Source organism: Triticum aestivum, chromosome 7A (genome assembly GCF_018294505.1).
Source record: "Triticum aestivum cultivar Chinese Spring chromosome 7A, IWGSC CS RefSeq v2.1, whole genome shotgun sequence".
NCBI lineage: Eukaryota > Viridiplantae > Streptophyta > Magnoliopsida > Poales > Poaceae > Triticum > Triticum aestivum.
Genome location: NC_057812.1, coordinates 21,369,337 through 21,396,725, shown reverse-complemented (window position 1 = coordinate 21,396,725; position 27,389 = coordinate 21,369,337). Strand labels below are relative to the sequence as shown.

The 27,389-nt window shown below is 42.8% G+C and overlaps 2 protein-coding genes and 1 long non-coding RNA gene across 10 annotated transcripts; 2 read left to right on the top strand and 1 right to left on the bottom strand.

The window, feature by feature from the left end:
* Nucleotides 1-3,068: 3,068 nt before the first annotated feature.
* LOC123154394 (disease resistance protein Pik-2-like) lies at nt 3,069-6,641 on the bottom strand. 2 transcript variants are annotated; one of them, XM_044573147.1, is made up of 3 exons: nt 6,429-6,641; nt 3,784-5,851; nt 3,069-3,086 (listed from the first exon to the last, which is right to left on the bottom strand). In XM_044573147.1, the coding sequence occupies exon 2, from the start codon at nt 5,758-5,760 to the stop codon at nt 3,811-3,813; it is 1,950 nt and encodes a 649-aa protein (XP_044429082.1). In that variant the 5' UTR covers nt 5,761-5,851; nt 6,429-6,641; the 3' UTR covers nt 3,069-3,086; nt 3,784-3,810. The 2 variants fall into 2 exon arrangements, with proteins under 2 accessions (XP_044429082.1, XP_044429081.1); XM_044573146.1 differs by lacking the exon at nt 3,069-3,086 and having other exon boundaries at nt 3,371-5,851.
* A 14,648-nt stretch (nt 6,642-21,289) lies between these two features.
* LOC123152088 (uncharacterized) lies at nt 21,290-27,389 on the top strand. Of its 7 annotated transcripts, none has more exons than XM_044571700.1 (6): nt 21,290-21,688; nt 21,803-21,938; nt 24,681-24,809; nt 25,181-25,324; nt 25,712-25,778; nt 27,168-27,389. In XM_044571700.1, exons 2-6 carry the CDS (start codon nt 21,925-21,927, stop codon nt 27,255-27,257), a joined length of 444 nt encoding a protein of 147 aa, XP_044427635.1. In that variant the 5' UTR covers nt 21,290-21,688; nt 21,803-21,924; the 3' UTR covers nt 27,258-27,389. The 7 variants fall into 7 exon arrangements, with proteins under 7 accessions (XP_044427635.1, XP_044427632.1, XP_044427634.1 ...); XM_044571697.1 differs by having other exon boundaries at nt 21,803-22,022; nt 24,681-24,826; XM_044571699.1 differs by having other exon boundaries at nt 21,290-21,709.
* On the top strand, nt 22,336-23,501 carry LOC123152090 (uncharacterized). Its single transcript, XR_006476023.1, has 3 exons — nt 22,336-22,818; nt 22,909-22,965; nt 23,056-23,501. It is a non-coding gene; the product is annotated as an uncharacterized lncRNA (long non-coding RNA).

The following is a 27,389-nucleotide window of genomic DNA, read 5'->3' as shown; positions in this document are numbered from 1 at the left end:
GGCCCGTCAAAACCAGAAGACAACCACCATACCTGGCTTGTGATGGCAAGGAAAACTGTTTATTTTTTGCTACCTAGGATATTGACATGAGAACTGGGACCCCAACGAAATTAAGGGGAACACACCTGGCTTGTAGTCGACGTAGATCTGACCAGATTTGGTAGAGCACCTCCTTGTGCTCTTGCTTCAGGATCTGGAATCACTAAAACTGTGTCATGGCTTAGTGAGAGTGGTGAATGCTAGTCTTCTAGTGCTTCAAGCTCAATTATTTTCCGATATACTGCATCACTAAAGCCACTCTGCCTGTGTGCACATCTCAGAAACTCTGAAGGTTTGGAAATTACATGAGGAGCAGTAGCAATTGAATCTTACAAGAGCTTGTGAAACACCCACTGTTAAGTAATAATAAGGCTGTATTCAGATAAGCCTGAGCAGTACAGTAGCTAACCCACCAGCAACAAACTAAGCTACATACATACAGAGATCTAAAAGGAGTACTTTGACAGAGCATCCATCAATCCAAAGGAACTGCCATATTAGCAGCATAAATTTTTGTCCATCTCTCTGTACATAAACTCTTTGTGGAACCTATAAGATAGCCAGAAAATGAGGGACAGATGACGCACCTGCCTCGTAATAATGGCTTAGATCCGGTCCACCTTGGTGATCATCTTGTGCATTTCTGAATCTGAAACCATCAGAATAGTTTCATGGATCCTCGCAGAAAAATAAAGAAATCTCGTGCTCGGCAGGTCTTGTTGTAATTGAAGCTTAATCGTAGAGATCCTGAATTCTCATGGAATCATGGGTATGACCGAGAGTGTGCTAGCCTGTTGCTGATCACAAGTAGCTGGCTCTGATCTTCAACTCGTGCTTCCCTCCTTGTTCCTTTTACCCGCTAAAACCAGATAACAGACACCATATATGCCTGGTTTGTTATGGCACGGAAAACTAGTCATTTCTGCATGGACCTAGCTACCCATCACATTGACAATAGAACTAGGAACAAAATCAATTTAAGGGCAACGAACCTGGCTTGTAATCGATGTAGATCCGGCCAGATTTAGAGCTGTGGTGACCTCATTGTGCCCTTCAGAATCAGAAATCATCAAAACAGTGCCGTGGCTTGGTGAGTGGCACTAGCAGTCTTGTTGTTACCAGAACCAAAACAGAGAACGAGCCAAAGCTCTTGAAAAATCCTCATGTGTTTCTGAGAAAAGGAAGAATCCTCATGTCCTTACGACTTCCATACACACCTTCTGGCTGGTTAACATTGTTCTTGCTTCTCTTACCCACCCAGCAATTGCTCTTACCAACCCTTGGAATTTGTTAATCTGAACTTTGGAAAATATGGCGTGGCTATCAGTGTGTGTGTGTGTGTGTGTGTGTGTGTGTCAAATGTAGCCATCAAATATATCTGCTCACCAGTCACCACTGAAATTAGTGCTAAGTAGATAACTTAGGATGCTTGACAGTAATTAACAATGATAATTAGTGCTGGCAGGCATGGTTGATATGGATAACCTGACGGCCTGTTAACAGGTAAACCAATACAAAAGGAGCAACTCAAGATGCTGAACTTGGTTCACTGTTCAAGGACAGTTACCACTAACTAAAAAATACTAGTGTGCATATTTTATTAAAAAGTTTTGCCCACTAAACGGCGTGCTTTATGAAAAATACTGAGAGTATTTGACTCCAGTGGGTAAAGGAGATCAACAGCGTCTCTTTCGCGGCGATATCTGCGCCTTTCCTCGATGCAGCATCCGATTCGGACCCATGCCCCCATGATAGCCATCAGACACGTTTCGTCTTGCCAGTGGAAGCAGCATTAAATCGATTAAATAGATAAATGAAACAATTCCCCTTCATCAGCAGCTCAAGATGGGAATGATTTGGGGATACAGAGAATGCTGCTTTAGTTAAGGCCGGTCCGGATTCAGCAAATCTACAAGTTTAAAATCTCAGCTGCGTCCTAAGAAGAACACATGACGGGAATGGATTTGGCTAGCTGGTCGGCTGGCTTACCTCGTCGTAAGCAAGATAAAAGCAAGCAGCATCAGAAGTAACAGGAGCAGTGGTAAACACAGGTAGTAGCGGCATCAGAAGTGAAGAGCTCCGTACGTACGCCTTGAAAAAACAGAGGATGCCCTCAAGGTACATCTGGTAAATGCAGAGTAGCAGCAGCAAACACAGGCAGTAGTGCGTCTTGTAAACGTAGAGGAAGCACCTTCGCTCGAGTTGTAGAGCATCGTTGCAGCACCGTCAATTAGTCACAGCTGATCTCGTGGAAGCCTAGATACTGGAGGGACGGGAGGAACTCAATGCCAGCTGGGACCTCCGTCATGTTGCTGTAAAACTCTTCCAGGCTTGCCATGGCACCTTTGCCGTATCACTAGCCGATTCAGATTAGGCAGGTCTCCCAGAGAGAGAATCATATATTAAATTGGGAAACCAACCCGGGAGAAATGCCATCTGCTCTCCGTTGTATGCTCTAATGAATTGCGCACTCGTCAAATTTGACAAGCAAGAAAGGGATGGCAGGGGGTCTTCTCTCAGCTGTGACCAATATAGAGACAATTCATACAAGTTCTGCTCCCCAACAGCTTGGTAGAGAGGAGACTCATCTAACGCCGCTAGTCGCCCTCTCAAAACTAGCCACATTCGGTTAATTTAGTTAATTTAGAGAGACTGAAATTCAGTGTTGATACAAGATAAACACAATGTTCGCTAACTTCAGAATTTTGACCGGACAGCCAGCTCTCATGCTGACTCGAGATATGGTTGCTGGCAACTTGAGAGGAATAACAGGGAACGGTCTCAAGATTCTCCTCTAGAAATATTCTGAATGTCATGAATGCATCCCCAAATTAATTGATTGATTAATTAAGAGTTGTCTCTCCGGTGTAGAGAAGATCGAGGGCGCCAATCTACAGCTGGACATGGGCCGCCGCAGTCAAGAGTGACGCCAATTAGACGAACTCCAGCTGCTCGGCAGCAGCCTGAGGCGAGCAACGACAGTAATCCCTCGGCAGATGGTGCCACACTAATTTTGGCAATGACAGCGTCCAACCCTGCCATATGTACTGCAACAGCTCAACATCAGCCGTCAGGGTGTGACTGCTTCAGGGCTCGTTTATGCAACCAGTAATAAGAAACTCTTTCCAGACTGTCGGCCATAATTAAGTCAGAGAACTACTTTAGAAGCCGAAAACTTGAGTGACCAACCGAAAACTTGAAACCGAAAAATGGTGAACGCTCTCAGGCACATCAAAGAAAACAAAAGACAGGTCTACAGGGGCCTACACGTGTTGAATTATTCTTTGTCAAAGGTCTGTTGTTGACAAGGAGCAACAGAAAAAACATGTATTCAGGAGTGACCTGTAAAATGTGTGGCCAATGAACAGGGATCAATAATTAAATATGTCAAAAGGTAGCTAGCCATGTAAATAAGCCTTGCTTGGGAGTCAAGTAAACCTCTTTATATAAAGAGAGAGATGTATCAATCTAATCAAGCAAGAATTAAGAAGGAAATCCCTTCCCTCTTGCCCGGCCGTGGGCAAAAAGGCCCCCGACCGGCCCTCTCGCACCCTCCTTCTAGCAGCGCCATAACAGATAGTTTGTTTTTGTTTTTCCTAGACCACAGTCCAAATGCTCCAAATTTATTTATTACAAACCACAATGCTTAAACTGCTGGAAGCTCCATCTTTTACAACACAAGAACCAACCACACAAGAACCAGTGGACAACACAAACAGTAAGGGTAACAAACAACAAACTTACAGCAAGCAAGCAAGCAGAGCGACTAGGTCAGTCGTACTTCACTCCAACTGTGAAATGATTGGGGTGCCTCCCGCTCTCCGCCTTTAGCAGCTCCAGAGTCTGGTCCAGCGCAGGGTTCCCTCTCTTACCTGCGAGCTGCACCTCTTTAAGGCTCGTCAAGTGCTCAATGCCGACAATGCTCTTCTCACTCCAGTTGTCGAAATTCAGTGAAAGTTTCTCGAGCTTTGTCATGGATCCTTCCTCGAATTTGTAGACTCTGGGCATTTCCTGATCACAGGTCCCTCTGAGATTCCTGAGCGCCGGAAAGTTGTGCGCAGTGCGTGCAACCAACTCTCGGCCAGTGTAGCAGTTCCGCTGCATCCAGATGCTCTTCAGGTTGGGCAGCTTACACAGAACCCCAAACAGTTGGTCATCGATAAAGTGTGCCCATGACATGTGAAACTCAACAAGATATGTGAGCGATTCGACCCAATTGGGCAATTTGTCAATGCCACCAGCGATCCTGAGGAATCGGAGGAGGCGTGGCGGCGAGGGGAGCTCAAGGAGAAAGTTCAACGCATTGGCCTCATAACTCATGGTGCCCATGTCGAGCGACCGGAGAGAGTGCGTCTTGCTCAGGGACAGGGCAAGTTCTTCAAGAACCTTGGGACCATTGGGCCGCTCACAATCGACGTAGATACTTAACCTTTGCAAATTTTCTAGTTCACCTACCTCTTGGGCAACCTCAACAGCATCATCTTCTAGCAACACCCAGCCCACCTCCCGCAGCGCCTTCATTTTCCAAAGACCCTGAGGTGGCTTCCACATGGTAGACCAAACATCCTTCTGGGAGAAGAACAAGCGCTCAAGTTTCTCTAGTTTTATCAGGGTTTCTGGAAGTCTAGCAAGGCCGGTGGCACGTACATCAAGTGTCTGCAAATGCTCCAGATCACAGACTTTTGTAGGCAGCACACTGATATCTGTACCTCTCAGGGACAAATACCTTAGAAGGTACATCCGACAGATGTGGCTCATATGCTTGTTTTCTACACCCTTGCAGTCTTCCAGGTCTAGTACTCTCAGCAGAGTGAACTCACCCAGACGATCAAGCAGCTTGTTCCCTTCGAGCTGAAACATACTCAGTGATCGGACATGCTGCACATTAATGTCTTTTAAGTCATTCTTCTTAACCATTTTCTTGGATGTAGATTCCTTGGTTTTCTTGGATGGAGAGTCCTTGTTGGATGGAGATTCCTTGGGCCTCTGCCCACCACCATGGACGGAGAGGCGGCGTATTGTGTCATAGGACATCCCATCATACTGCCCACCTATCAGGCTGACAAAGTTGGCCTCCAAGGATTTGGACACCATGACCTCCAGCATCAAGTCATGCACCCGACATGTCTCCACAGCTCCATAGACATGGCTGATTATTTCGCCAGTGGGATTAATCATGCCCCTGCTCACCAGCTCTTCATAATAGGCTTCTGCAACCTCCAACAGGGTCATCCCCCGCTTCTCCTCAACCAATCCTTCGGCGATCCATCTGTATACTAGCCGATCCTTGTTGATGAGAAAATCCTCCGGGAAAATACTAAGATACATCATGCAGCCCTTGAGGTGATAGGGCAGGTGGTCGTAGCTGAGTGTGAGTATCTGCCTCATCCCGTCAAGGGTGGGATTGGTATCCATATGATAACTAATTGATTTGCAAACTCTGTCCCACATATCCTTGTGCTCCGCTGATTTATAGCTGGCCAAGAGGCTGCCAATGCTGACAATGGCCAATGGCAGCCCACCACATTTCTTGAGAATTTTGTTCATTTCATCTTCCAGCTCTGTGGGACAAGTGGCATCCTTGGAGCCAAATGCTCTGCTGAGGAACAGCTTCTTGGAGTCTTCTGAATTGAGGGGCTCGATGTGATAGATGTTGTCTCCACAAATTTCACTAGCATCACTGCATGCTACGGCCACGGCCTCTATGCGAGTGGTCACCATGATTCTGCTGTCGAGGTTGTTGTCTGGCAGCACGGATCGGATAGCATCCCATGCTGCTATTGTCCATACATCATCAATCACAATGAGGTACCTGATTTCGACATAAGTATGCCAATGTTACAGAAGTTGCACAAGCAAAAAAGAAAGGAAACAACCTAAAAAAGTCTGGCATTTTAGAGAATACACAGTAGTTATACTTACTTTGAACTTTGTTGACTAGTATTTCCACAAGCAAATTTAGATTAACAAGGTGAAAATACTTGTGCAATACACTGTTTTGCAATTTCGTGATAAAGACAAGTTCTACGTTGATACTAGTACGAATAAAGTGCAACTAAAACCACTCTTCCCAGCTCGGAAGTTTCATACATAGCATTTCAATCTAATTAAATCTTACAGTGGTAGTTGGGACCGAAATGGATCAAGCATGGCTGGCGTTGCAGAGCACACACACAGAGACAATGTTTTCCCCATCCCCAACCGCTTTAGATTCAATCGATTAATTTGGTCTGTCCAGATTATCAACTCTTGCAGAGCAGAGATTCACTACTCCACTCCCCCACCACCCGGTAGATAGCGCAGATCAAAACGGAACGAAGCAAATCCATCCCTAACTTGCGGTTCGAGTTCTAGCCACCAGATCAAAATCGATCCAGAAACATACGTACCTGGCAGAGGAACAGGGGGCTCGCGGCGGCAGCAATCAGGTTGGGTTGGGAGCTGTGCCGCCGCGCTGCTCCAGCCGCCGGCACTAGATGAAGAGGAAAGTGCTTTTGGTCGGGGAATAATCACAGAGAGGTATTAAGGGGAATCTTGATCCCAATCTCTGGTTTTCGTGTGTCTAAGAGCATCTCTAGCACACTATAGACAGCTGCGGCCTGACTCATAAAAAAATTACCGTGGCCTAGAAAAAGTGCCTCGCCACCGCTATATATGCGGTTTCACCTCCCGAATACGGGTCAAACCCTATCCGTCTCTGCCGCCGCTCCGTCGTGATTCCCCTTCTCCTCCGCCCCAATTTCTCGCCGCCGGTGAGCTTAAAAAAGGCCTAACTATCCATGGATGGCTACGAAAGCGGGGGATGACGAGGAGCGTCGCCGCCGCCGTACGAAAACGGGGGGCGCGGAGGTGGCTCAACCACGGGAGCCGGCCACTGCCTGCGTTCGAACACCGCAAGCTCGTGGTCCGCCGCCACGCCTCCTCCGGCTCCTCTGCCACAGGGAGCTCGTCCGCGGGCGCCTCGAGCTCGTGGCTCACTGCGGTCAAGAGAGAGCTGGAGGAGCTCGGGTCGCTCGCCGTCAAGCTCGAGGCCGACGCGCTGCCGCGTCGAGGAGTAATCGGCCCCGAGGACTACCTCCTCTGGGGGCAGGAGGAGCACCTAGAGCGCGTCATCATGGAGCGCTCGACGAGGGAGGAGGAGGAGGCCGACGTGCTCCGCCGCCGCGAGCTTGACTACGAGCGGATCTTCCTCGAGCAGGGCGTCGCAGGCGCACGCATCCAAGGAGGCGGACCTGCGCGTTATGAAGGCCGAGCAGGCCAAGGTCTTCATCGACCTCGACTCCGACGAGGACTGAGCTCCTCCGGCTCCTCCGCCGCGTCGTCGCCGTCGCGAGCTCGTGGATTTTGGTAGCGTAGGTTCAGGTCCACCGCCGCCTGCAGATTCCCCCTAAGTAGTACAATGTAGTATAATGATGAACTGTGTATGATCAATGTCGTTGTAAGTTTCTCCCGCGAATGCTTTTTTTAAAATTTTACAGTTTCATATACGGGGTCTAATCTGCAGCGCACGAATTCGCCCGCAAATTGGATCTGCAGCGAACTATAAACAAGTTTTGCGGTCGGCATTATACGGGCTCTGTTAGAGATGTTCTAAAAGCATCTATACTGGATCCCGTAAAACCGGTCATCTGACAAAATAATTGTTGATTAACGGGACGAGAACATTTTTTTCATCCCAAATAGATTTCACAATTCATCCCGTAAAAGAAAATGCGGGAACTTGCATATTCTGGTGAAGTAAATCTTCAGTGAAGTATTTTTACTCCATTAAATTTTGATGGACCTTAGCCAATATGACGGAGTAAACTTACGCTTAGCTCATACGCTTTGTTGAACACTTCTATGCGTCTCCACCTAGTGATTAGCATTTTTTTTCAAACATACCCCTCTGTCCCATAATATAAGAACGGTTTTAACACTACACTAGTATCAAAAACGCTCTTATATTTTGAGACGGAGGGAATACTTTTTATGTCCATCATTTGTACTCCCATTCGTCTCAAAATAAATGACTCAACTTTGTACTAACTTTGTATTAAAGTTAGTACAAAGTTAAGTCACTTATTTTGGGATGGAGGGAGTATACTTTTTATACATTAGGAACCTTTTTATGCATGTTAATATTTCCCAAATACATTATTAATATTTTTTAAACTTATATTTTTATGTCTACTTTTCTTGGAAGCACTGTACCTTTTCGTTATACATCATGACACGTTTAACATTTTCCAAATATGTGGTTAACATTTTTCAAAACTTGCACTTCTTTATGTCTACTTTTTCCATACATATTCTTTATTTTTGTATACATCAAGAACATTTTATATATACATTTAATTTTTTGAAATAATGGTTAACATGTTTTAAGATATGTATTTTGATCTGTAGTTTTTTTTCATACACATGATACATTTTTTGTATACATCAAGAACATGATTTTATACACGTTTATCATTTTTAAATACATGATTATCTTTTTTAATTCGCTACGTAAAGTGACTTAGAATATTTTGAAATCTAAGTAAAAGTAAAAAAAATTGAAAATAAAACGAAAGAAGAAAGAAGCGCTAAACCCTGTGACCTTGCTGGCCCGGCCCATTCTGGGAGGCTGCTTATAGGCAAGGCTATTCTAGGTTCGCAAAAGCTATTTCTCGCTTTAAGCAAGGGAAATGTTTGGGTACGGCCCGCCGGCCGAGCGTTCGCGTATCACGTTGGATTTGACTTAGATTGTGCGTCTCCCAGCACCCTACGCTAGACACATGTCCAGTGGACCACACGCGTCATCCTACCTGTTACGATCTGAAGAATTCGCCTCGTTCCTTCCGCACTTATCGCTCTTATCATCTCCTCACACCCCAACTTCCCTCGTGATAGATTAGTCTGAGCGCCGTTGGCACCGCACGCTGCTGCAAATTCCCCTCTCTCACCTCCATTCCTTTATCCCTGCCTCCCAGGAGCAACCGAGCGCCGGTGTCGGAGCTGGGACCGGCGCCGCCTGGTGCTGGGACAAATGCTACGTGGTGCCGGGATGGCAGCTACAATACTCAAGACGATGGCGGGAAGTGCTGTAACCAGTAGCCACCGGTGCTAGAGTCGGTGGCGATAAGTGTCAGAGAACTGCGGCGACCGACGTTCAGGGCGAAAAGTGTTGGAGATCCGGCGAGTTTTTTGCAGCAAGCAGCCCCGATTTTTGCTACCATCATCTTCACTTTTTGCTGGAACCAGTCATTTTTTTGCTACCATGTTGTGTCTTTTGCTGGAACCAATGTACCAATCTGCTACCACCATCTTCAATTTTTGCTGGAACTATCGCAAAATTTGCTACCATCAATTTTTCTTTGGTGTAACCAGTGTACCCATTAGTGCTCGAACCAATCAAAGAAATTGCTACATGTCTTTGTTTGGTGGAAACAGTCTACCACTTTTTGGCTATGACCGTTTTGAGTTTTGCTACTATCCGCGTTGTCAATTGTTACATTCATTTTTCATGACACGCCGACACCCGTGACGATGTATTTTTGCTGCAACCGTTGTAGTTTTTCGCTACTATGGTGTTTACAATTGATACATCTGGGGAAGGCCATGGAAATGTTGCTACAATGGCGACCACATGCGGCACCGGCAAGCTTTATTTTTCTGGAACCGATCTTTTTTTGCTACAATCGGCTGATTTTTTTCTGCTACCGGCGACCTGAGGGAGAGTACAGTTTCTTCTACGATCTTGTCGGAGGAGGTGCTGCGACCTGCAACCGATGCACGCCGAAGCTGCGCCCGCCGCCACCAGAGTTGCGACCGTCATAACGGGGAGCTGCAACTACGGGGACACGCTATTGCATGCACGGAGCCGCCCGAGAAACACAGGAAATGAAGGTGGTGAGGGACGGTGACCGCGAGACACGAGCGCCTGCTGCAGGCCACGACAGCAGCGCTGCGTTTCCACGTGGAAGGGGGAACCGAGATCAAAAGAGGAGCGACGATGCACTTTTCTTTTCTCTTACGAGACCCAGATCAAATGGATCAAATTCGCTGAATCAAACGCTTAATCATCCTAACTGTTCGGCCGACGCGCTGGGGCCTATCAGCGCCCTTTAAGCAAGATGACAACTTTTGCTCTTGCTAAAGCATTAACTGTAATTGGGCCGGCCCACTATATATTGCATATATCAACAAAAGAGGAATAAAAAGGGGGCTGTCAGGGATCAATCCCTGCACCGATGGTTCAAACGTACAATGCGGTTTTCACAGATTTTTAATTTTCTTTCTTTTTTTTTTCTTTTGGCTTTTCATTATTCTCTGATTTCTTTCTTTCATTTTGTTTCTTTTTTATTTTCCTTTATTCTCATTCTTTTTTGCATTTTGTTTTTTATTTTCATTCTAGATTCTAATATACATGATCAAGATTTTTTCAAATACTTGTTCAACATTTTTATGTACATGATCAATATTTTTTCAAATACTTGTTCAACATTTTTAAAATAATTATTCAATATTTGCATGTACATGATCAACATTTTTTCAAATACTTGTTCAACACTTTTTAAATGCTAGTACAACATTTTTAAATACTTGTTCAACGTCTTTTATATACACAATCGACATTTTTTTCAAATACTTTTTCAACATTTTTTCAAACACTTGTTCAATATGTTTTTCAAATACATGTTCAAAATTTTTAAATACTCATTCAGCATTTTTTAATACTTGTCTAGCATTTTTAAATACTCGTTCAACAATTGTTAATACTTATTCTACATTTGTCAAATACTTGTTCAACATTTTTAAATACTCGCTCAACAATTGTTAATACTTATTCAACATTTGTCAAATACTTGTTTGACATTTTCCATACTTATTCACAAATTTCAAATACTTGTTCAACATTTTTAAATACTTGTTCAACATATTTAGTGCTTATTTAACTTTTTTTAATACATATTCAACATTTTAAAATACTTGTTTAACATTTGTCAAACACTCATTCAGTGTTTTCAAATACTTTTTAACATTTTTCAAATACTCATTCAATATTTTCAAATACTTGTTCAACATTTTTTAAATACTTGTTCAACATTTTTCAAATACTAATTCAACTTTTTCCAAATACTTGTTCAACATTTTAAAAATATTTTTATAGAGTGTTTTTCAATATATATTAGAATCTTTTAAAGTGTAGAAAAATATAAAGCAACAAACATAAACATAAAACATAAAAACCTAGAAAGCAGGGTATGGTTTTTCGGGCACGTGGGCCGGCCCACCTCCCCTTCAGTGAGTCTGGAAGTTAGACTTGCTCAAGGTGACAAATAGGGGGCCGCTAGGTCTCGCTAGAAGCCAGACATAGTGTGCTCCGCACACCTCGTATTTCACTTTCTTTAGTGGCTCGGCCCATGTAATATCTCCTTACATGAAGCTCCAAACCAGTTTTCTGAAGCTTCTAGAAGCTTTAATCTGTTTTTATGAAGCTATCAACCGGTTTTTCTTTTCTTTGTTTTTACCGGTTTTTTGTTTGGTTTACTTTCTTTTCTTATTCGTTTTCCATTTTTAATTTCATGATTTTTTCCAAATATACTAACTTTTTGAAAATTTATGAACTTTTCTCAAATTTGTGAACTTTTTCCCAAATTCATGAACCTTTTTTGAAATTCATGGAAATTTGAACCTTTTTTTTTCAAATAGTGATTTTTTTAATTCGTGATTGTTTCTTAATATGTGAACATTCTTTGAATTCATGATTTTGTTAAATTTATGAACATTATTTTAAATTTATGAACAATTTTCAAATTCTTGATTTTTTTCTAGAAAACCGGGGTTGATTGTTTTTCCAAAACTAGTAGCTCTGGTGTTCTTTCTGGCTTGTGAGCCAACGAGCAGGCAAGTGACAAGCTACTGCCCTAATGGATCTGGCCTAGTGTGCGCTGCAGGTATTATAGCGACTACTTGGCGCTTGAAACGCCGAGCTCTCCAAAGATATGGCACATGGGAAGAAAGGGAGAACACATTGATTGGGTGGGATCTACTACCTTTGTCCTTGTTTATTAGTCCCCAACATAGTTTGGGTCAAAATTTGATCACATTTTCCGTTCATTTTGTTCCTAATTGTCTTCCTCCTTCATATAGACAAAACTATCACCTAAGTAGGCCATAATCCCTTATTATACTTTTTTTTGAGAAACCCTTATTATACATTCTCTAACAAAGTCGGAACGGAGTGAGTACTTCAACATAGGCTTCAACTCATGTATTTGTCACATGTAAAGGGAAATGAAAACCCAGGCATTTCTTGGACCTAGATTCATCCTGGCTCTATGTATACATTTTTAGAAAATCTCGATAGGAATTAAAGTTGGGTCAAACACGACATAGGATTGATGAGTTGATGATTCAAATTATATGTTATCATAAATTATTACACTCCTAAAATCTTATATTATCATGAAAGATTAATTGACACCGCACTCCTAAAATTATATATTATCATAAATTATCACATACTTTCTCTGTTTTATTATCATAAATTATTACGTAAAATTTTGTTTTATCATAAATTATTGGTTTTTTTTCTAAAAGTGAAGATTTGCCAACTTTATATTAGCCAAGTTTATAAAAAAATATGTGCATCTACAGTGCCAAATAAATATCCCTATATATATTATGAGACACACTTTCTTATTGTTGTTATTTAAACTTGGTCAAACACTACATTGTTTGACTTCTGCAAAAATCTATACACACTACATGTTCATAGAGGGAGTACAACACGGAGAACTGGGCACACTGGTTTTCTTATTAAAAGTTAAAACTTTAAAATCAAGCATAGTAAATTATGACCAAGTGTTTAGAGAAATTATCCAGACCTACAATACCAAATATATACGAAAAGAAATGAATTTAATGTTATGGATTTGGTAGTCTAGAAATTGATTAATTTTTCTACAAATTTGGCCAAATTTTCAATTATTGACTTCAAAAAAATCTAATACACCACTATAGTTCAAATGGAGGAAGTACTGGCAGCTTTAAATATGCATTGGCGATCAGAGTTAATTTCTGTACTACCTCTCAGATCCACATATTAATTGACGCACACTTAAAACTCGGTAAACATCAAATGTAAGACATTTTAGATCACTGAAGGATATTTCTTTACCGAGGGAGTAGAAAGTACTAGAGTAATGTTGACATGCATGTGTATGTGTGTACCTCTTGTCCTTGAGAAGCTCCTTGAGCGTTTTTGCGAGCGTGTCCAAATCCATGTGGTCGATGTCACCCGCGGAGTCTTCTTCCTTGATGCCTTTCTCATTTCCCGCCTTGGGCTTGACGATCTGCTGCAGCACGCGCTTGAGGAGGCCCCCGACGTCGTTCCTGCCGTCGAACGCCTGGGACACGGACACCTGCGCCTGGCGTTGGAACTGTGTGTCCAGCCGCCGGCACACCTCCATGGCCAGCGTGGTCTTCCCGAGCCCGGCGAACCCGACGATGGAGAACACCCTGAGCTTCCGCTCGCCGCCTTCTTGGAGGTCGTCGTTGCTGTCCACGGCGCCCTTCACCCTCTTGGCCAGGGTGCTAGCCTGGTCCGTCATGCCGACGAACTGGTCGGGGTGGTTGGCGGCGCGCAGCGCACGCGCGGAGGCAGCCGACCCCGTGGAGACGGGGGCCAGGTGCGGGGAGCGGCGCAGCGCCTCGCGGCTGACGCCATAGCGCGCGTGGCGCTCGCTGATGATGACGGCGCGGGCGCGGAGGGCCTGGACGTCGCTGCCGAGGCGGCGGCGGAGGGAGAGCGTGGTGAGCACGCGCCTTAGGCGGGCGAGGAAGGCGTCGCTGAGGAGGCAGCGGATGCGGAAGACGTAGAGGTCGACGCAGTCCTCGGCGTCGTAGGCGAGCTCGCGGACCTGCTTCATCCACTCCCGGACGAAATGGTCCACGGCGCTGTCGTCCGCCTCGGACTGCATGCGGAGGATGGCGTTCATGGTGGCCAGCTCGTCCCTCAGCTGGGCGACCTCGCTGCCGACGCCGCGGAGCTTCTGGAACTCCGACCCCACTAGCTGCCCAAGGTTGCCCACAAGGGCCTGCGCCACACCCTCCATTCTTTCCCCCTCTCTCCCTCTTTCTCTGGCTAGTTTCTCTGGAAGGGTGGCATGGCAATGGCCTTTTGTTGTTGGATGTCGGGACGGGACTAGTAGCTGTGGATAGCTACCTAGCTTGATGGAAAAGTGATAGATACTCCCTCTGTGAAGAGAACAATAAATAAGATTATCTAAAATACTACTCCCTCTATTCACTTTTATAAGACCTCGAAGACATTTCAAACAATGTACAAAACAGTCCATTTTAAGTTGTCTAAAATGTTTTATAAAAATGAACGGAGGGAGTAACATATATAATACTATACACAACGGAGTATCATATGCATGATACTAGTGCAATATACTCTCCACGATACTAGTGCAATATACTCTCCACCACGAGCAGCCTTAGGTGATTAAAATACTTCCACTGACCAAGATGATTAACTAATGGTGCAATTTTATTGGCAGTAGCATATGCATCCGGTCCACAGTAACCTCGATGATCGATGTGCGGCATATTCATATATAATATGGCGTTCTTTGTACTCCGACTGCTAGTTTCATATATGTGTTGTCAATTTTGAAGGGTAAGACGACCCCTTAGGCTTAGCAAATCATCGTTTATCATGTATTACCTTCATCTAAATACATAAGGTCTAATACATATTTATTGAGCTTCTGAGTAGTTTTTTTAACGAAACGTTCTCTGGTGCGTCCAATCCTGCACGTGAATCTCAAAGCAGTGATACATGTGGCAATCCCCGTGGGTGCACCATTCGCTCCCATGCACCCTCCTAAGCGAAATACATAAATGTTCGCTCCTATACATCCTCTAAGCGAACATCCCATGTTTAGCATGGCACTCTATTTGATGTAGCGTGACAATTACTTAACTATGTATGGCAACTTCTCTACGTAACATCATGGAAATTGCTTAAGTATGTATGAAAACTTCTTTGCATATATAGCATGGCAATTCGCCCTAGCATGGCCATTTCTAAACATGTGGGCAACTTCCTCCTTTCTTAGGCTGGCAATTCTCACTGCCACAGCATGGCCAATTCTTGAAATGCATGTCAATTTTCTCTGTTGTAGTATAACAATTCTTGAAATGCACGTTCTCTCCCTATTTGAGTAAGTTAATATATGAGATGTGTGATACAAAATTCATACCATTGTGAACTATTTTCATATATGAATTCAATGGTATACTTTTTGTGATATAAGACTCGCATATTATTGATCTTATTCATGATCAAAGTAAGTCAAAAAATTCACATTAGCTAGGTCCTATATATCTAGATTGAGGGAGTACGAAGAGTACAAATATGAAGAGAAAAATATTGAAAATTCTAGCAAGGAAAGCTTTCGCTCAATGTTCTAATGGACCCTTCCCCTTTTCAATCAAGGTCTTTGCACCCCTTAGGTCATCACCACCCCGCCTCCTGATGTGCACCGCAAAGAGGAGGAGAAGACCTTCCGAATTGTGCCTCTTGCAATGCTGTAGGAGAGAAACAGAGAGAGAGGATACAGTTTTGGGAAGTGCACTCGCACAATGCTCGTAAAACTCCTCTGACGGTACTGCACAATTGGACTATTTCCCTGGCATGTCTTCTTTGTCGGATATTGTTGCCGCCGAGGCCGATGTGCTGCGAAGACATCTTCATCCGCCGAACCATATATGTCCAGATCGGTCCATTTAGGAATTGTCTCAGGGTTTTAGTGCTGGCGATCGATATCGCTATGTTTAATTTACCTAGCAAATCGCATGTCTAGTATAATCAATACTATTTTTTGTATGATTTTCTTGTCTAGCATGTTCATCATGTTTTATCTGCTACTTTCCCAGATTAATCTCGATGAAAAATTGCTTATATTCACACCATTAATAAAGGTAATAAAAGCTAGCCATCAAATTTTGTAATCATTCCCAATCTATCGGATGGATTATGTCATGTCATGTTTAATCGACTAGAAACAACACAATCAATCTACCGAATAGTCCCTAAAAATCACACGTACATGGCTAGGGACCCCCCCTCGAAAAGGAGGTTAAAACCCCATGACCTGCATCAGTCGATGTGCGGAATAAACTTTATGAAATCAACATAGCAACCATCTTATTTTTTTAAGTGAAAAAGGCCAAGCCAACAATTCGATTATAAGGTTACATGACGCATTCAAATATCCTATACTAGACCGCGTTCTGTGTTTTGCCAGATTTTCCTTCATAAAATCAGACCGCTGTCTAAGTACTACATGAAAATCTTTATTCTTAACGGCATTTTGATCTTCCAAATGTATTTCTTGCGGAGAACAACCATGAAACCGAGTCCCTCTCATGCAATTCCTCTTCTATTGCCTTTTATCATACAAATAAGGGCTAAATCTCCCGTAGAGTCAATCGACAAACAATAGATAAAAGAATACATTACTAATTTTGAATATGTACTGCTATGCTATACCGTGCAACATGATATGTGGCTAGACTGAACACTCCTTTTCCACAAAGAAAATTAGTGAGGACGTGGCATTTAAGGAAGATACCTAGCGGGTTTTCAGAAAGTTGTCTATTTACTAGTCCTCTCTTCAACGGTGTATGTGTGTGTGGAGGGGTCTTGTGGGTAGCCAGATCGACCGGTTGCCTATCTTTGTGGGAATGTGGTAACGATCTTTGTTCGTGTTTGTGTTAATTAGCTGGGCAACTCTCTGCTAACCTTTTTAATGAATCAGCCGTTGAGGGACCGCGCTTAAGAAACAAAAAGAGGTAGTAGAATCTGTTGGATTCTTTTAGGGTATTTGGGACAAAAGGGTGTATTTTTAATGGTGTGTAGTGTGCTATCACTTTTCAAAAGAAATTCATGGTAAAAGCAATATAGTTATTAAGGAAGTAATTACATAACTATGATATCGAAATTAAGATATCTCTATGGCTTTAAGAATGTGCATGCTCTTATACTTAGTACCTTGTCTTAAACAACAGATAACTAAGATGTCGCCCTTTCTTATATGGGTGATCCACTGTGCTAGTTTGTCCTAAATACCTAGTGGTTTCTAGATGACAACATCTCGTAGGCATAAAAATAGTACCGTGGTCTTCGTCATTCATTTGGCACATATAGCTCATCTCCCGATCGCCATCAATTGCCAGTAGGCTCTACTAGCATCTTTTGGTCAATATACATTAATTTGACTTAAATTTACAAAGAAACTTTGCTGGTCCGCTGTCTTGTTTAGGACTACATATTTAGCGAGGAAGGTGCGTCTTTTGCTCGTTTCCCTATTTTGTGCAGTCAATTGTAACTAATTGGTTCATGCATACACAAATAGGGCAACTTGTTTCGGTTCCTGTAAAATAAAGGGGAGATGTATCTACATCTAAGAAAGAGTAGTACAATACACTTGGCATTTTTTATATCTTACTCTCAATTTTGAATTACTGTTTCATGAGACTTGGATACATATCAAGCAATGATGAAAGAGAAAGACGTCATAGGGTGACCAAATATATAGTTCTTATTTATGTGTACTCCCTCTCCTTTCCAAAATGTAGTGCTATGCAACGCAAATTTTCTATTCCCTGTAAAAAAACTTTGTTGACTTGGAAGCAATAGCAGTGGTGGAGATTTGCGAGCACGGGGTCATGGCCCGATCGTCGCTGGCCTTTCTGGCAATAATGGGATTGGCAGAAAGATTGGCTGCATTCAAGTGCTACAACCTGTGACAAGTTATTATGTGCATGCATGGAAGGCCTCACATTTATCTGACCTAGAAAGTGACAGTAATAGCTATCTGGTTGATTTGTGGCAAACCTCACAAGAGGCCGCCCCTCGTCATATTAAGTGTATCTAAGTGTAGGCTATATTGCTCTAGAACTGAATAATGATTGTCGTGTGTAACATATTCCCCTCTTTGCTCGACTACTATATGTATAGCTGCCAATTATTTCACTACGGCCTTTGTCTACTCCGTCTTTACTTTGTGCTATATTTTTATGTAGCTACCGATGTTCGCTACTTCGATGTGTGTATATAGCATGAGATAACTTATTCTGCCATTTTTCTTGTACCTGCCTGTAGATGGAACCAGCTAAGTGTAGGCTATATTGATCTATACAAATGGTTTCTCTGGTGGTTATATCCATACCCGTCATGCCGCGCTGCTGTTATAGTATATACAACGGTGCTGCTATTCTAGCGTACACAACGGATGGCCGGACTGGCAAGGATGATGCGGATCTGTTTCCTGAAGATGGGTCAGCGGTTCGAAGATGATGATGACTTTTAAAACGTGTGCATGTGGTGTATGCTTTAGATTTGCTGCACTGGCTATAGGTTCCGATACGCTTTGCTGATGGATTGACGACGACACTGGTTTTAGATATCGGAGTGAGAGCACTCCACATTATTAAGTTTGTAGGTGTGAATGCTGGATTCGGGTGGCTTGATGTATGTTGTTGTCAGACCTTTGTTGAATAACTAATAAAGATGAATGTATGCATCGATTGATGCAGAGGTTGGGGTTTTAACCTCCTTTTCCAAAAAATGCTCGATGAACTTAGACATGAGCACATCTAGTTAAGCATTACTTCTGCTACCCAGCAAAACTTCTAAGCATTTTACTTTAACAAGTATCGAATGGATCACTAGATGGCATCTCAACAAGCAAATTGTAACACATATAACATGTCCCATGGGCGTTAAATTAATTAATACACATTAATTTTATCATTTGGTAGCTCTACTAATTGCCATTGCCAGCAAGCTATACTCCCATCCGATATACATGCCCCCCTTGTGTTTTGACAGTAAATTTGACAACCACTTTAACTAACAAAATATACGAGTTAGATACCCAAAAATCATACTATTAGAATTGCATTCAAAGATATTCCTAACGGTAACACTTTTAAAAGAAACATAACGCATACCATTAGATTATTACAATTCTCTTACATGTCTGAAGGAAGACTCGATCAAGGTAGCCACCAGCAGGCCATCTTAATTTGTAAGGACTAAGTGTTCTCTACTCAAGTCTTTATGTTTTAAAAAGTCAACTATAACCATTAATTGGTCCTTGGTAGTTAACCATCATAAATAAATATAGTACATGCATCTCTCAAACCGAAGCCCTAATAAAGTCAGCACTCAACTTTTTTTAGAAAAGGAGGATGTACCCCGGCCTCTGCATTTGGACGATGCATGCATTCATTTTATTAATTATTCACAAAGACCATACAAGTTGATACATCAATAAGCCTGAAGCAATAAGCCTGAAGCCACCATCTTGGCAACGCTGTTGTTACTCCTATCCCTTTGATGAAGGTGTGCCGAATGTCTAGGCCTAATACCAAACAGACATCGCACCAAAGTCTAACATCTAAAGCTGGATGCCCCATCCAGGCCACTATCTAAATTGGGTCACACATCGGTATGGCACACTCCCAGTGAGCACCGCACGCTGCGAGGGTTCACTACACCACGCACTAGATTTCCCTACCGATGTGTGTTGGGAAAAGTCAATTTTGCCAACAGATTGTTGGTCGAGAAAACTTCTATCTAACTGTTAGTCGGTAATACTGATGTATTGTGTCCAACCGTCGATCGGCAATACTTGAATGTTTCACGTTGGACTATGGTTGGGAAAGCTTACATCTCCATCAGACTGTTTTTTTTTGAGGGATGAAAGACTTTATTCATTCATCGAAAACCACAGTTTATGGGATACAAAGAGGATTATGGGGATTAATAAGCCACAGGTGGCGCCCCTTAGCTAAGGAAAGCGAAAATTTAGCTAAACTATGAGCATCTCCGTTCGAACGGCGCCCTTCAAAAACTAACTGACAATTAAAACTCGAGATTTTAGACTTGATTTCCGAGATCACCATGCCATAAGGACCCATACTGTTGCTGGATATATCTTTGACCACTTGTCTTGCGTCAGACGCCACTATCAGATTATGAACTAATAAATCCTCAGCTAGTGCTAAAGCTTCTCTGAATGCCAAACATTCAAGAATCGCCGCATCTTGCATTCCTTCAACCACCAGTGCTGAGCTCCCCAAATAGTTTCCCCGGTCATCACGGCATACAGCCACTGCCGCACCTCTCCCATGGCGTTTAGATACCCCCGCATCGACGTGGATTTTGACGAAACCTGCCGGCGGAGCCTTTGGCCTTACATTGCCCCTTACCGCTTTTCTGGTTGTCGCATATACTGGCGTTGCATGGTTGTTTTTCTTGACTATTTCCAGATCAACCAGGTAGCGGTTGATGAATGCGTGTGTCGCATGAGGACTCTGGAAGATGCCTTCGTGAATTGCCTTTCTCCTTGCTGTCCACGTTGCCCAAAGTGTTACTGCCAGTTTTACAAAGACTTCATGCGGTAATGATCGTATTAATGAAAACAGCCACTGTTTGGCGCTCAACTCGCCTGATTCCCTCAGTTGATCCGCTAGTTCCGCATCCGCGAGTGCCCATATGCACCTAGACATAGAGCAGTCAAGAAGCGAGTGCCTCCAAGAATCTTGTGCACCGCACAAACCACATGAGCTTGAAGTTGCCATGTTTCGGTGTTCTCTGACATCTTCCGTGGGTAATGAGTGCCTGGCGAGTCTCCAGAGGAACATCCTTATTTTTGTAGGGACGCTGACATGCCATATTGATTTCCAAGAGCTCTTTTCTTGCCGTATATTCGAAGTCCCTGCTGTTCCTTCTAACCAAGCTTCTCTTCTTTGCTTTGTTGCTACCAGCATATTATACGCAGAGCATACAGAGAAGACGCCATTCTTCTCAAAGTTCCAGCACCAGCAATCTGAGAGATTCATAGTGCATAAAGGGATGCTAAGAACATGAGGAATATCCATAGGCAGGAGGACTTCTCTGATCCGCTGGATGTTCTAGCACGCCGCTGTGCTATCAATTAGTTCAGAAACATTTGCCGGAGGTTTGCCAATCTACTTCCATAAGGTCTCATAAATTCCTCTCTTGGGATCCAATTATCGTTCCAGATATTAGTACTTGCACCATCAGACTGTTGGTCGGGGATTAATGCCGACCGACTGCTGATCGCCAATTGGGCTGGCCCGTCTTTGCGCGCGCGGGCCAAAAACTTAGCGCCAAGCCTCCTTCCTATTTTTTCATTCAGCCATCGATAGGTGCCACGAGCCCACGACCAAATCCAAATCCCCCAAACCTAAATCCTCTCACGCAGTCCCTCCGCCGCCGCCCGCTAGCTAGCCGCCCGCACGCCGCCGACCGCCCACCGTCTCCACCACGCCGTCACCTGTCTCCTTCATCCTCTTGCACCCCCACTGCTTAGGCCCCGAACACTACTAACCCTGCGCTAGAGTTCGGGGAGAGGCCCAGGCGCGGTGGTGGACGCCGCCATCCCTCTCAGATCCGGGGCTGAGAGAGGGAGGGGGGAGGGAGGGAGGAAGAGGTGGGTCACCTGCGAGAGAGATCACTCGCGCCCTCGCTCGTCAGTCGTCACCCAGGGGCCGCCACCACCGCCACCATGCCATGGGCTTCCTCCGATCTGCGCTCGCCGGTTCGTTCGAAGAAGGATCTGGTCGTTGACTGCTGGTGATTCCCCTCCCACCGGTGGTGTGTGTTCTTTTCACTCTCCTCTCCCTCTCCACCCATTCCCAATCGGTGCTACCGTTAGTTGATTTATTTGCTTTTCCCTTTTCCGTTCAGATCAACCATGACTTGGAATAGTACTTCTATCCAGCAAGCATCGTTTTGGATGTGAGCTCGAGCTCAAGCAACAAGTAGAGCATCAAAAACAGGGGCTCTATCTGCTAATGGGGTAGCCAGCAATGCAGTCTAAGAGGTACATCTCGTGTGATTTCTGGATATGAGAACTTGAGAAGAACAAGCTTGATGCTATTACTGAAAAAAAGAATCTATGCTACAAGTATTCCTTTCAGTAGTGTTGCAGGAAACCTAAATTAGCTACTATTTTTTATGAACAGGTTGTGATTGATTTGTGAACGTTTGTGTGCTATGTGTGCCTTGCCAAACTATCATATTATGCTATGTGTGCCTGAAGGTCAATACAAGGGTACCATCATATGAAAATTCATTACTTCACACACACACACACACACACACACACACACGCACGCACGCACTCACGCACGCACACACACACACACACACATATATATATATATATATATATATATATATATATATATATATATATATATATAGGGAAAATCCCTTCTACCACCTAGTGGTAACTACCACCTAAGAATCCACCGTCGATCTTCTGTCATTAGATTCGGGTTTGGTTTGTTTTTTTCTCTTTGATTGCTACAGAATCTTAACGAGTTAGGCTAGCTTCCACCCGACCCGTTTCATTATTAATTATATTTATTAGATTAATTGGTGGTTATCCACGGCGTACTCATCGGCATAGCTTATCCGAGAAAATTTGAATGCATGACTATCTTTTCGTACGTCCTTATCCGGCTACTAACCAACTTTGCAATTTTTTCCACGTAAAAATAGATTTATTAGTATACTCTGGTTACGAACCAAAATAGTTTTATTTGCTCGACCTCCTGTTCTGCCTGGGCGACACCTCCCTCAACGCCTGGAGACGGCGGATCGGCGTCTTCGCCGTGGGTCACACCGGCTGGACGACACATCTGATGCAGTGCAAACCACGGCTGGCCGACGTCGTTCTTTAGTACCACACAATTCAGGTAACTAAGTATGAGTAGCGAGATCATAGGTTGTTTAGACTTCTATCTCAAAAGAATTCATACGGTTCCTCTTTGTTGCCTATGTCCCAGTTTTTTTGGTTATGGCCAACGATGGTCAATTTCGACCAATTTGATCAGGAGCATCTGGTATACATAATCTCTCCTGATTGGTTTCTTTGTTATCTCATTTTTTTTCTCATCTACAGCATGATTCCGAGGGTTCCAATGTGACGACAGGTACATGAAGGCCGGCATGCATGAAGAGGATGACAAGGCGAAGTTAGATTCTGCACGCAGCACCACTGGATACTTCATATAGTACGACCTGCACCCGTGCACCCCGCAACTACGATTACGGCTCCACGTATTAGTCGTGTGGTGCATCTCTAGTAGACTAGACGAGGCTTGTATCGCAGGTACGGCAGTACGCGCATGAATCATTGAAGCAACTGAGACACATCGCTGCCACCGTTAATCATCGTGTGGTGGTATCTGCTACGAACTACAAAGTCAAAGGCATAGATCTTTGTTGCGTGCCTACTTGCCTTTGATGCATGCACCACACCATGTCTGCATGACGTGTACATAGCAGAAATGGAATGCTTCAACTCATTGTATAGTTCTGTTGTATATGATGTTCTGCATACTCATTGTACACTTATATACATACTCTGTTCATTCTACGTACTCTTGTGCAACTCACAAAAACCCAAAAACAAAATGCATAATAAATAATTGTACTTACAATTTTTGTGGATGCTGGTTTAAAAAATTATATACTACCACTAAGTAACCGGTAGTAACACATACTCTAGTCTAGTATTAAAATGTATAAACACATACGCCCTTCTACAATTAAAAAGTATATACATGCTCCGTGATTAAGTAAGAAGTAGATATGTACTACATACTCCATACTTTCTTTTAAATATATATATATATATACTACATACTTTTTTTTGACAGAAATGTACCTCAGTTCCACATACTCCATACTTTCTTTTAAAGATATATACCACATACTATTTTTTCAACAGAAATATACCTTAATTCCACATACTCCAAACTTTGTATTTTAATGATGTACTACATACTTCCATACTGTTTTTCTACATACCGTGGAACATAACATTCATGCTATGGTAGACATGCACATACCTTTCCAGACTATAAAATTCTGAGTGACCATATTTCTTTTCCTATCGGGCAAACAATTAGTGTCACGGTGATTTATTTTTCTATTCAAAAGTTGTTTCATCCAGCCAACAATTAAGGAGTAGCACACAAGAGCATTTAGATTAATGCTTCCCGCAACGGAGCTAGCTAGAAAGGAGTACCCAACACCCCTACAAATCAGCACATGCAGTTATCTTAATGAGCTCACGTGGGACAAGGGTTATCGGGTTTAGAACCTCTCCCAGCGACTACCATTCACCCGTTTGGCTTCGTAACAAGGTGGGACACGTGGAGGCCAAAGAATTAGGTGGTAACTACCATTGCTTGTAGATAAAATTTGTCATATATATATATATATATATATATATATATATATATATATATATATATATACATACATACATAGAAAAACTTATCCACATATCTGTGCTTTGAGAAGAGGGACAACGCTGAAAACTAGCTTCAGGTTCCACAAAGACTTCTATTTAAGCATTGTAGAATTCTGGCAAGCATAAGACTATATTAAACTTAGTTCAGTTTTTCTGGAATGAAGATAAATTACATATCTAGCAGTTTGTATTTATACAGTCATGCTTGTATAGATTTTACAGTTTTATTTTCTCTTTAAATTTGATTCAGTAGTTCTGTAACTTCCAGAATAGTTCATGTATCCCATATTTTCCCAGGATTCTTCTTTGCATCCCATACGCTTGGACGGAGTGGGAGGCCGCCGCAGCGATGCTGGACTCGGAGCCCAAGCCATCCCACGCCGCCAACAACTTGCACCTCTTCGCGGAAATCACCACAAGTGTGATGTCTGTATAGAAAATCAGTACTTTCTTGGTTCATATCCTATCTGAAACTTGGAATGTTTATTGTTAGGCACAGCTTGACTTTCACAGTAGCCTGCATATTCTTCTGCTCACAAACAAGGCAGAACATGCACCATAGAATGCTGGGAGAACATAGATTTATTTTGCTCTTCGTACTTTTATTAGATAAGCCACATTGCAAGGAGAATATGGATTTATGTTGCTCTTCCTACTATTATAAGATAGGCCACATTCTTTTTGTTTCATTCATGCCTTTGTTGCTGACAGTATGGTTGTGTAAATTCAACATTGATTTTTAATGTTAGTACATGATTTACACAAAACTGGTATTCATATTACTTGAGATGTTGCAGGTACTGGCAGTCTGATGCCTTCAGAATTGGCTCTCAAAACTTTCAACCAAGATTAGAGCTAGCGTGCAGTTTGCAGTTTATAGTCATACTCATACTCAATGAGTCCCTACCTCGGCTTCTGGGCAAGATATTCTTTACTTTTAGGTAAGCTCTAATTTGTAAAGCATTATTGCAGCTTTTAGAAACTCTGAATCTCAGATTTATTGAGATATCAAAATACCAGTTTTAGATTCATCGAGATAAGGAGATCTTATTCGACCATGTAATTTAAATCTTATTCCAATGAGTTTTGTTGATTGTCGTTTTTAACAATATTACTCAACTTATGGTTACTTCCCTTTGTTTAGTTCAGCGCCATTCTTTTCTCTTATTCGTTTTGGTAAAAAGAAATCTCTTACGTGCTCCTTTTGTAAGGATGCATGCTGACGTGTGCACATCGTTTCTAGCTTGTTTTGGTGCATCTTTTATTCTGCTTCAGCTGGTTAGCCTGAATCCTCCTGTTTCGGTTGAATAGCAACCACTATTGTTCAGGAATTTTGAGTGGCGCACATCCTGGTATGGTGAGAGGCAAGCCGACGACCGGACATCATTTGTCAAGGTTTGTGCACATTGAAAACTCTTGCTGCCGATAGGAATGATGTTCATTGCAAACTGATGTAGCTTCTTAATATGCATACTATATTAGATTGATCCTTTTGAATTAAGTTGATGTAAAATTATTTATTGAACCCAAGCTTGGTAATGCTACTAATTTGAATGCTAAAATTATTCAGGTAACTGTAGTTAGTGGATAAGCAGGTCCCTTTAAAAAGAAGGTTGGGTTTTCTTATTAGTTTTTGGCAATTTTGCAATGAGAATGGTTTCACAAACTGTAGACTGTTCAGAATGAGATGCTGGCAGTAACACAAATGCAGACGAATCAATGATTTATATATTACAGAATTAATTTATAAACACAAATAGATGCTTCAAACTCTTCTGCTACCTCAAGATCATGCGCACTCCAATTTTTTGCCTATGCCAATAGAGTAATATATCTTATTTTTAAAGAGAAGAAACAAATGCCTTTGCTGACCTATCAACTCCTTATGGAGATGGTGGGCCGGCTGGGGTGATCTCTGTTGGCGCTGCCTCTGGCAGCACCTCTTCTTCCTCTCACATCTCTCTTGTGGTTTCTATCTTCTCTCAATAACACAAGGACACGCACACCAGGGCAGAAAACACACACACAAACACTTCACCATGGAGAAAACTAACTTTGCCTTGTCTCCTGGTGAAAAGCACATATGCTTCATTTTTCCTCGAGCCCTCTCAGCCTCTTTTCTCTTTTCTCATTGTAACTTATATATACATGGGGAGCTAACCTTCACGCACCACTCAGGCGCCACATCCGGCCACTAACGTCACGTCTAGGCACTAACTCACGCCCACTCACACAACTAACTCCATGCACTTGGTAATCCCTACATGCATGCATGTCCACTTGCGCAGCTCCACTTAACGGCCACACACCTGGTCAGCAGCCATGCAGCTAACAAACAAACTAACTTGCCTATTCTCCTCTAGCTGATATTTGTCCAGCCATTCCAGTCGTCAAGCGCCTTGCCGCTTCACAGGGCGTGCTGCATCGCACAGCACCGCGGCTTCACACCGCCATCGACATCTCACCATGCGCGCCGCATCGCACGGCAGCCCGGTATCTCACCTCCTCCGCCCACTCGATTTAAGCTTCGACAACTATATTCTCGTAGACCATCTATGTTACATGCATAACGAAAGCAAAATAAGTACGCGGAGACAAAATATCGAGATTAGTGCTAACAATCTCAACCGAGGATCAACGTTACTGTTAACACATGATTATTGAATTCTCTGTATTTATTACTATTTATATTTTTGAGAATGCGATGATCCTGTATGTTGGTTTTGGTACTGTAGTATAGTTTCTAAGAGTGTATTATAATTGCGAATTGATTAACTTTTGCAGGAAGCAAACAGAAGGACTACACTCACAAGGAACCATGAAGCCAACGATCCACGTCATCTAGATGTTTTAGCTTTCATTTTGTACAACTGATGTCTCGTACTTGCATCTTTTGGTTGTCCTTTTGTAAACCTGATGTATGGTGTCTCAATGGTTTTGTTTAGAACAGATTGAAATGTATGTATGTGCCAATTACTTAATGGAATAAAAAATGTTTGATGGTCC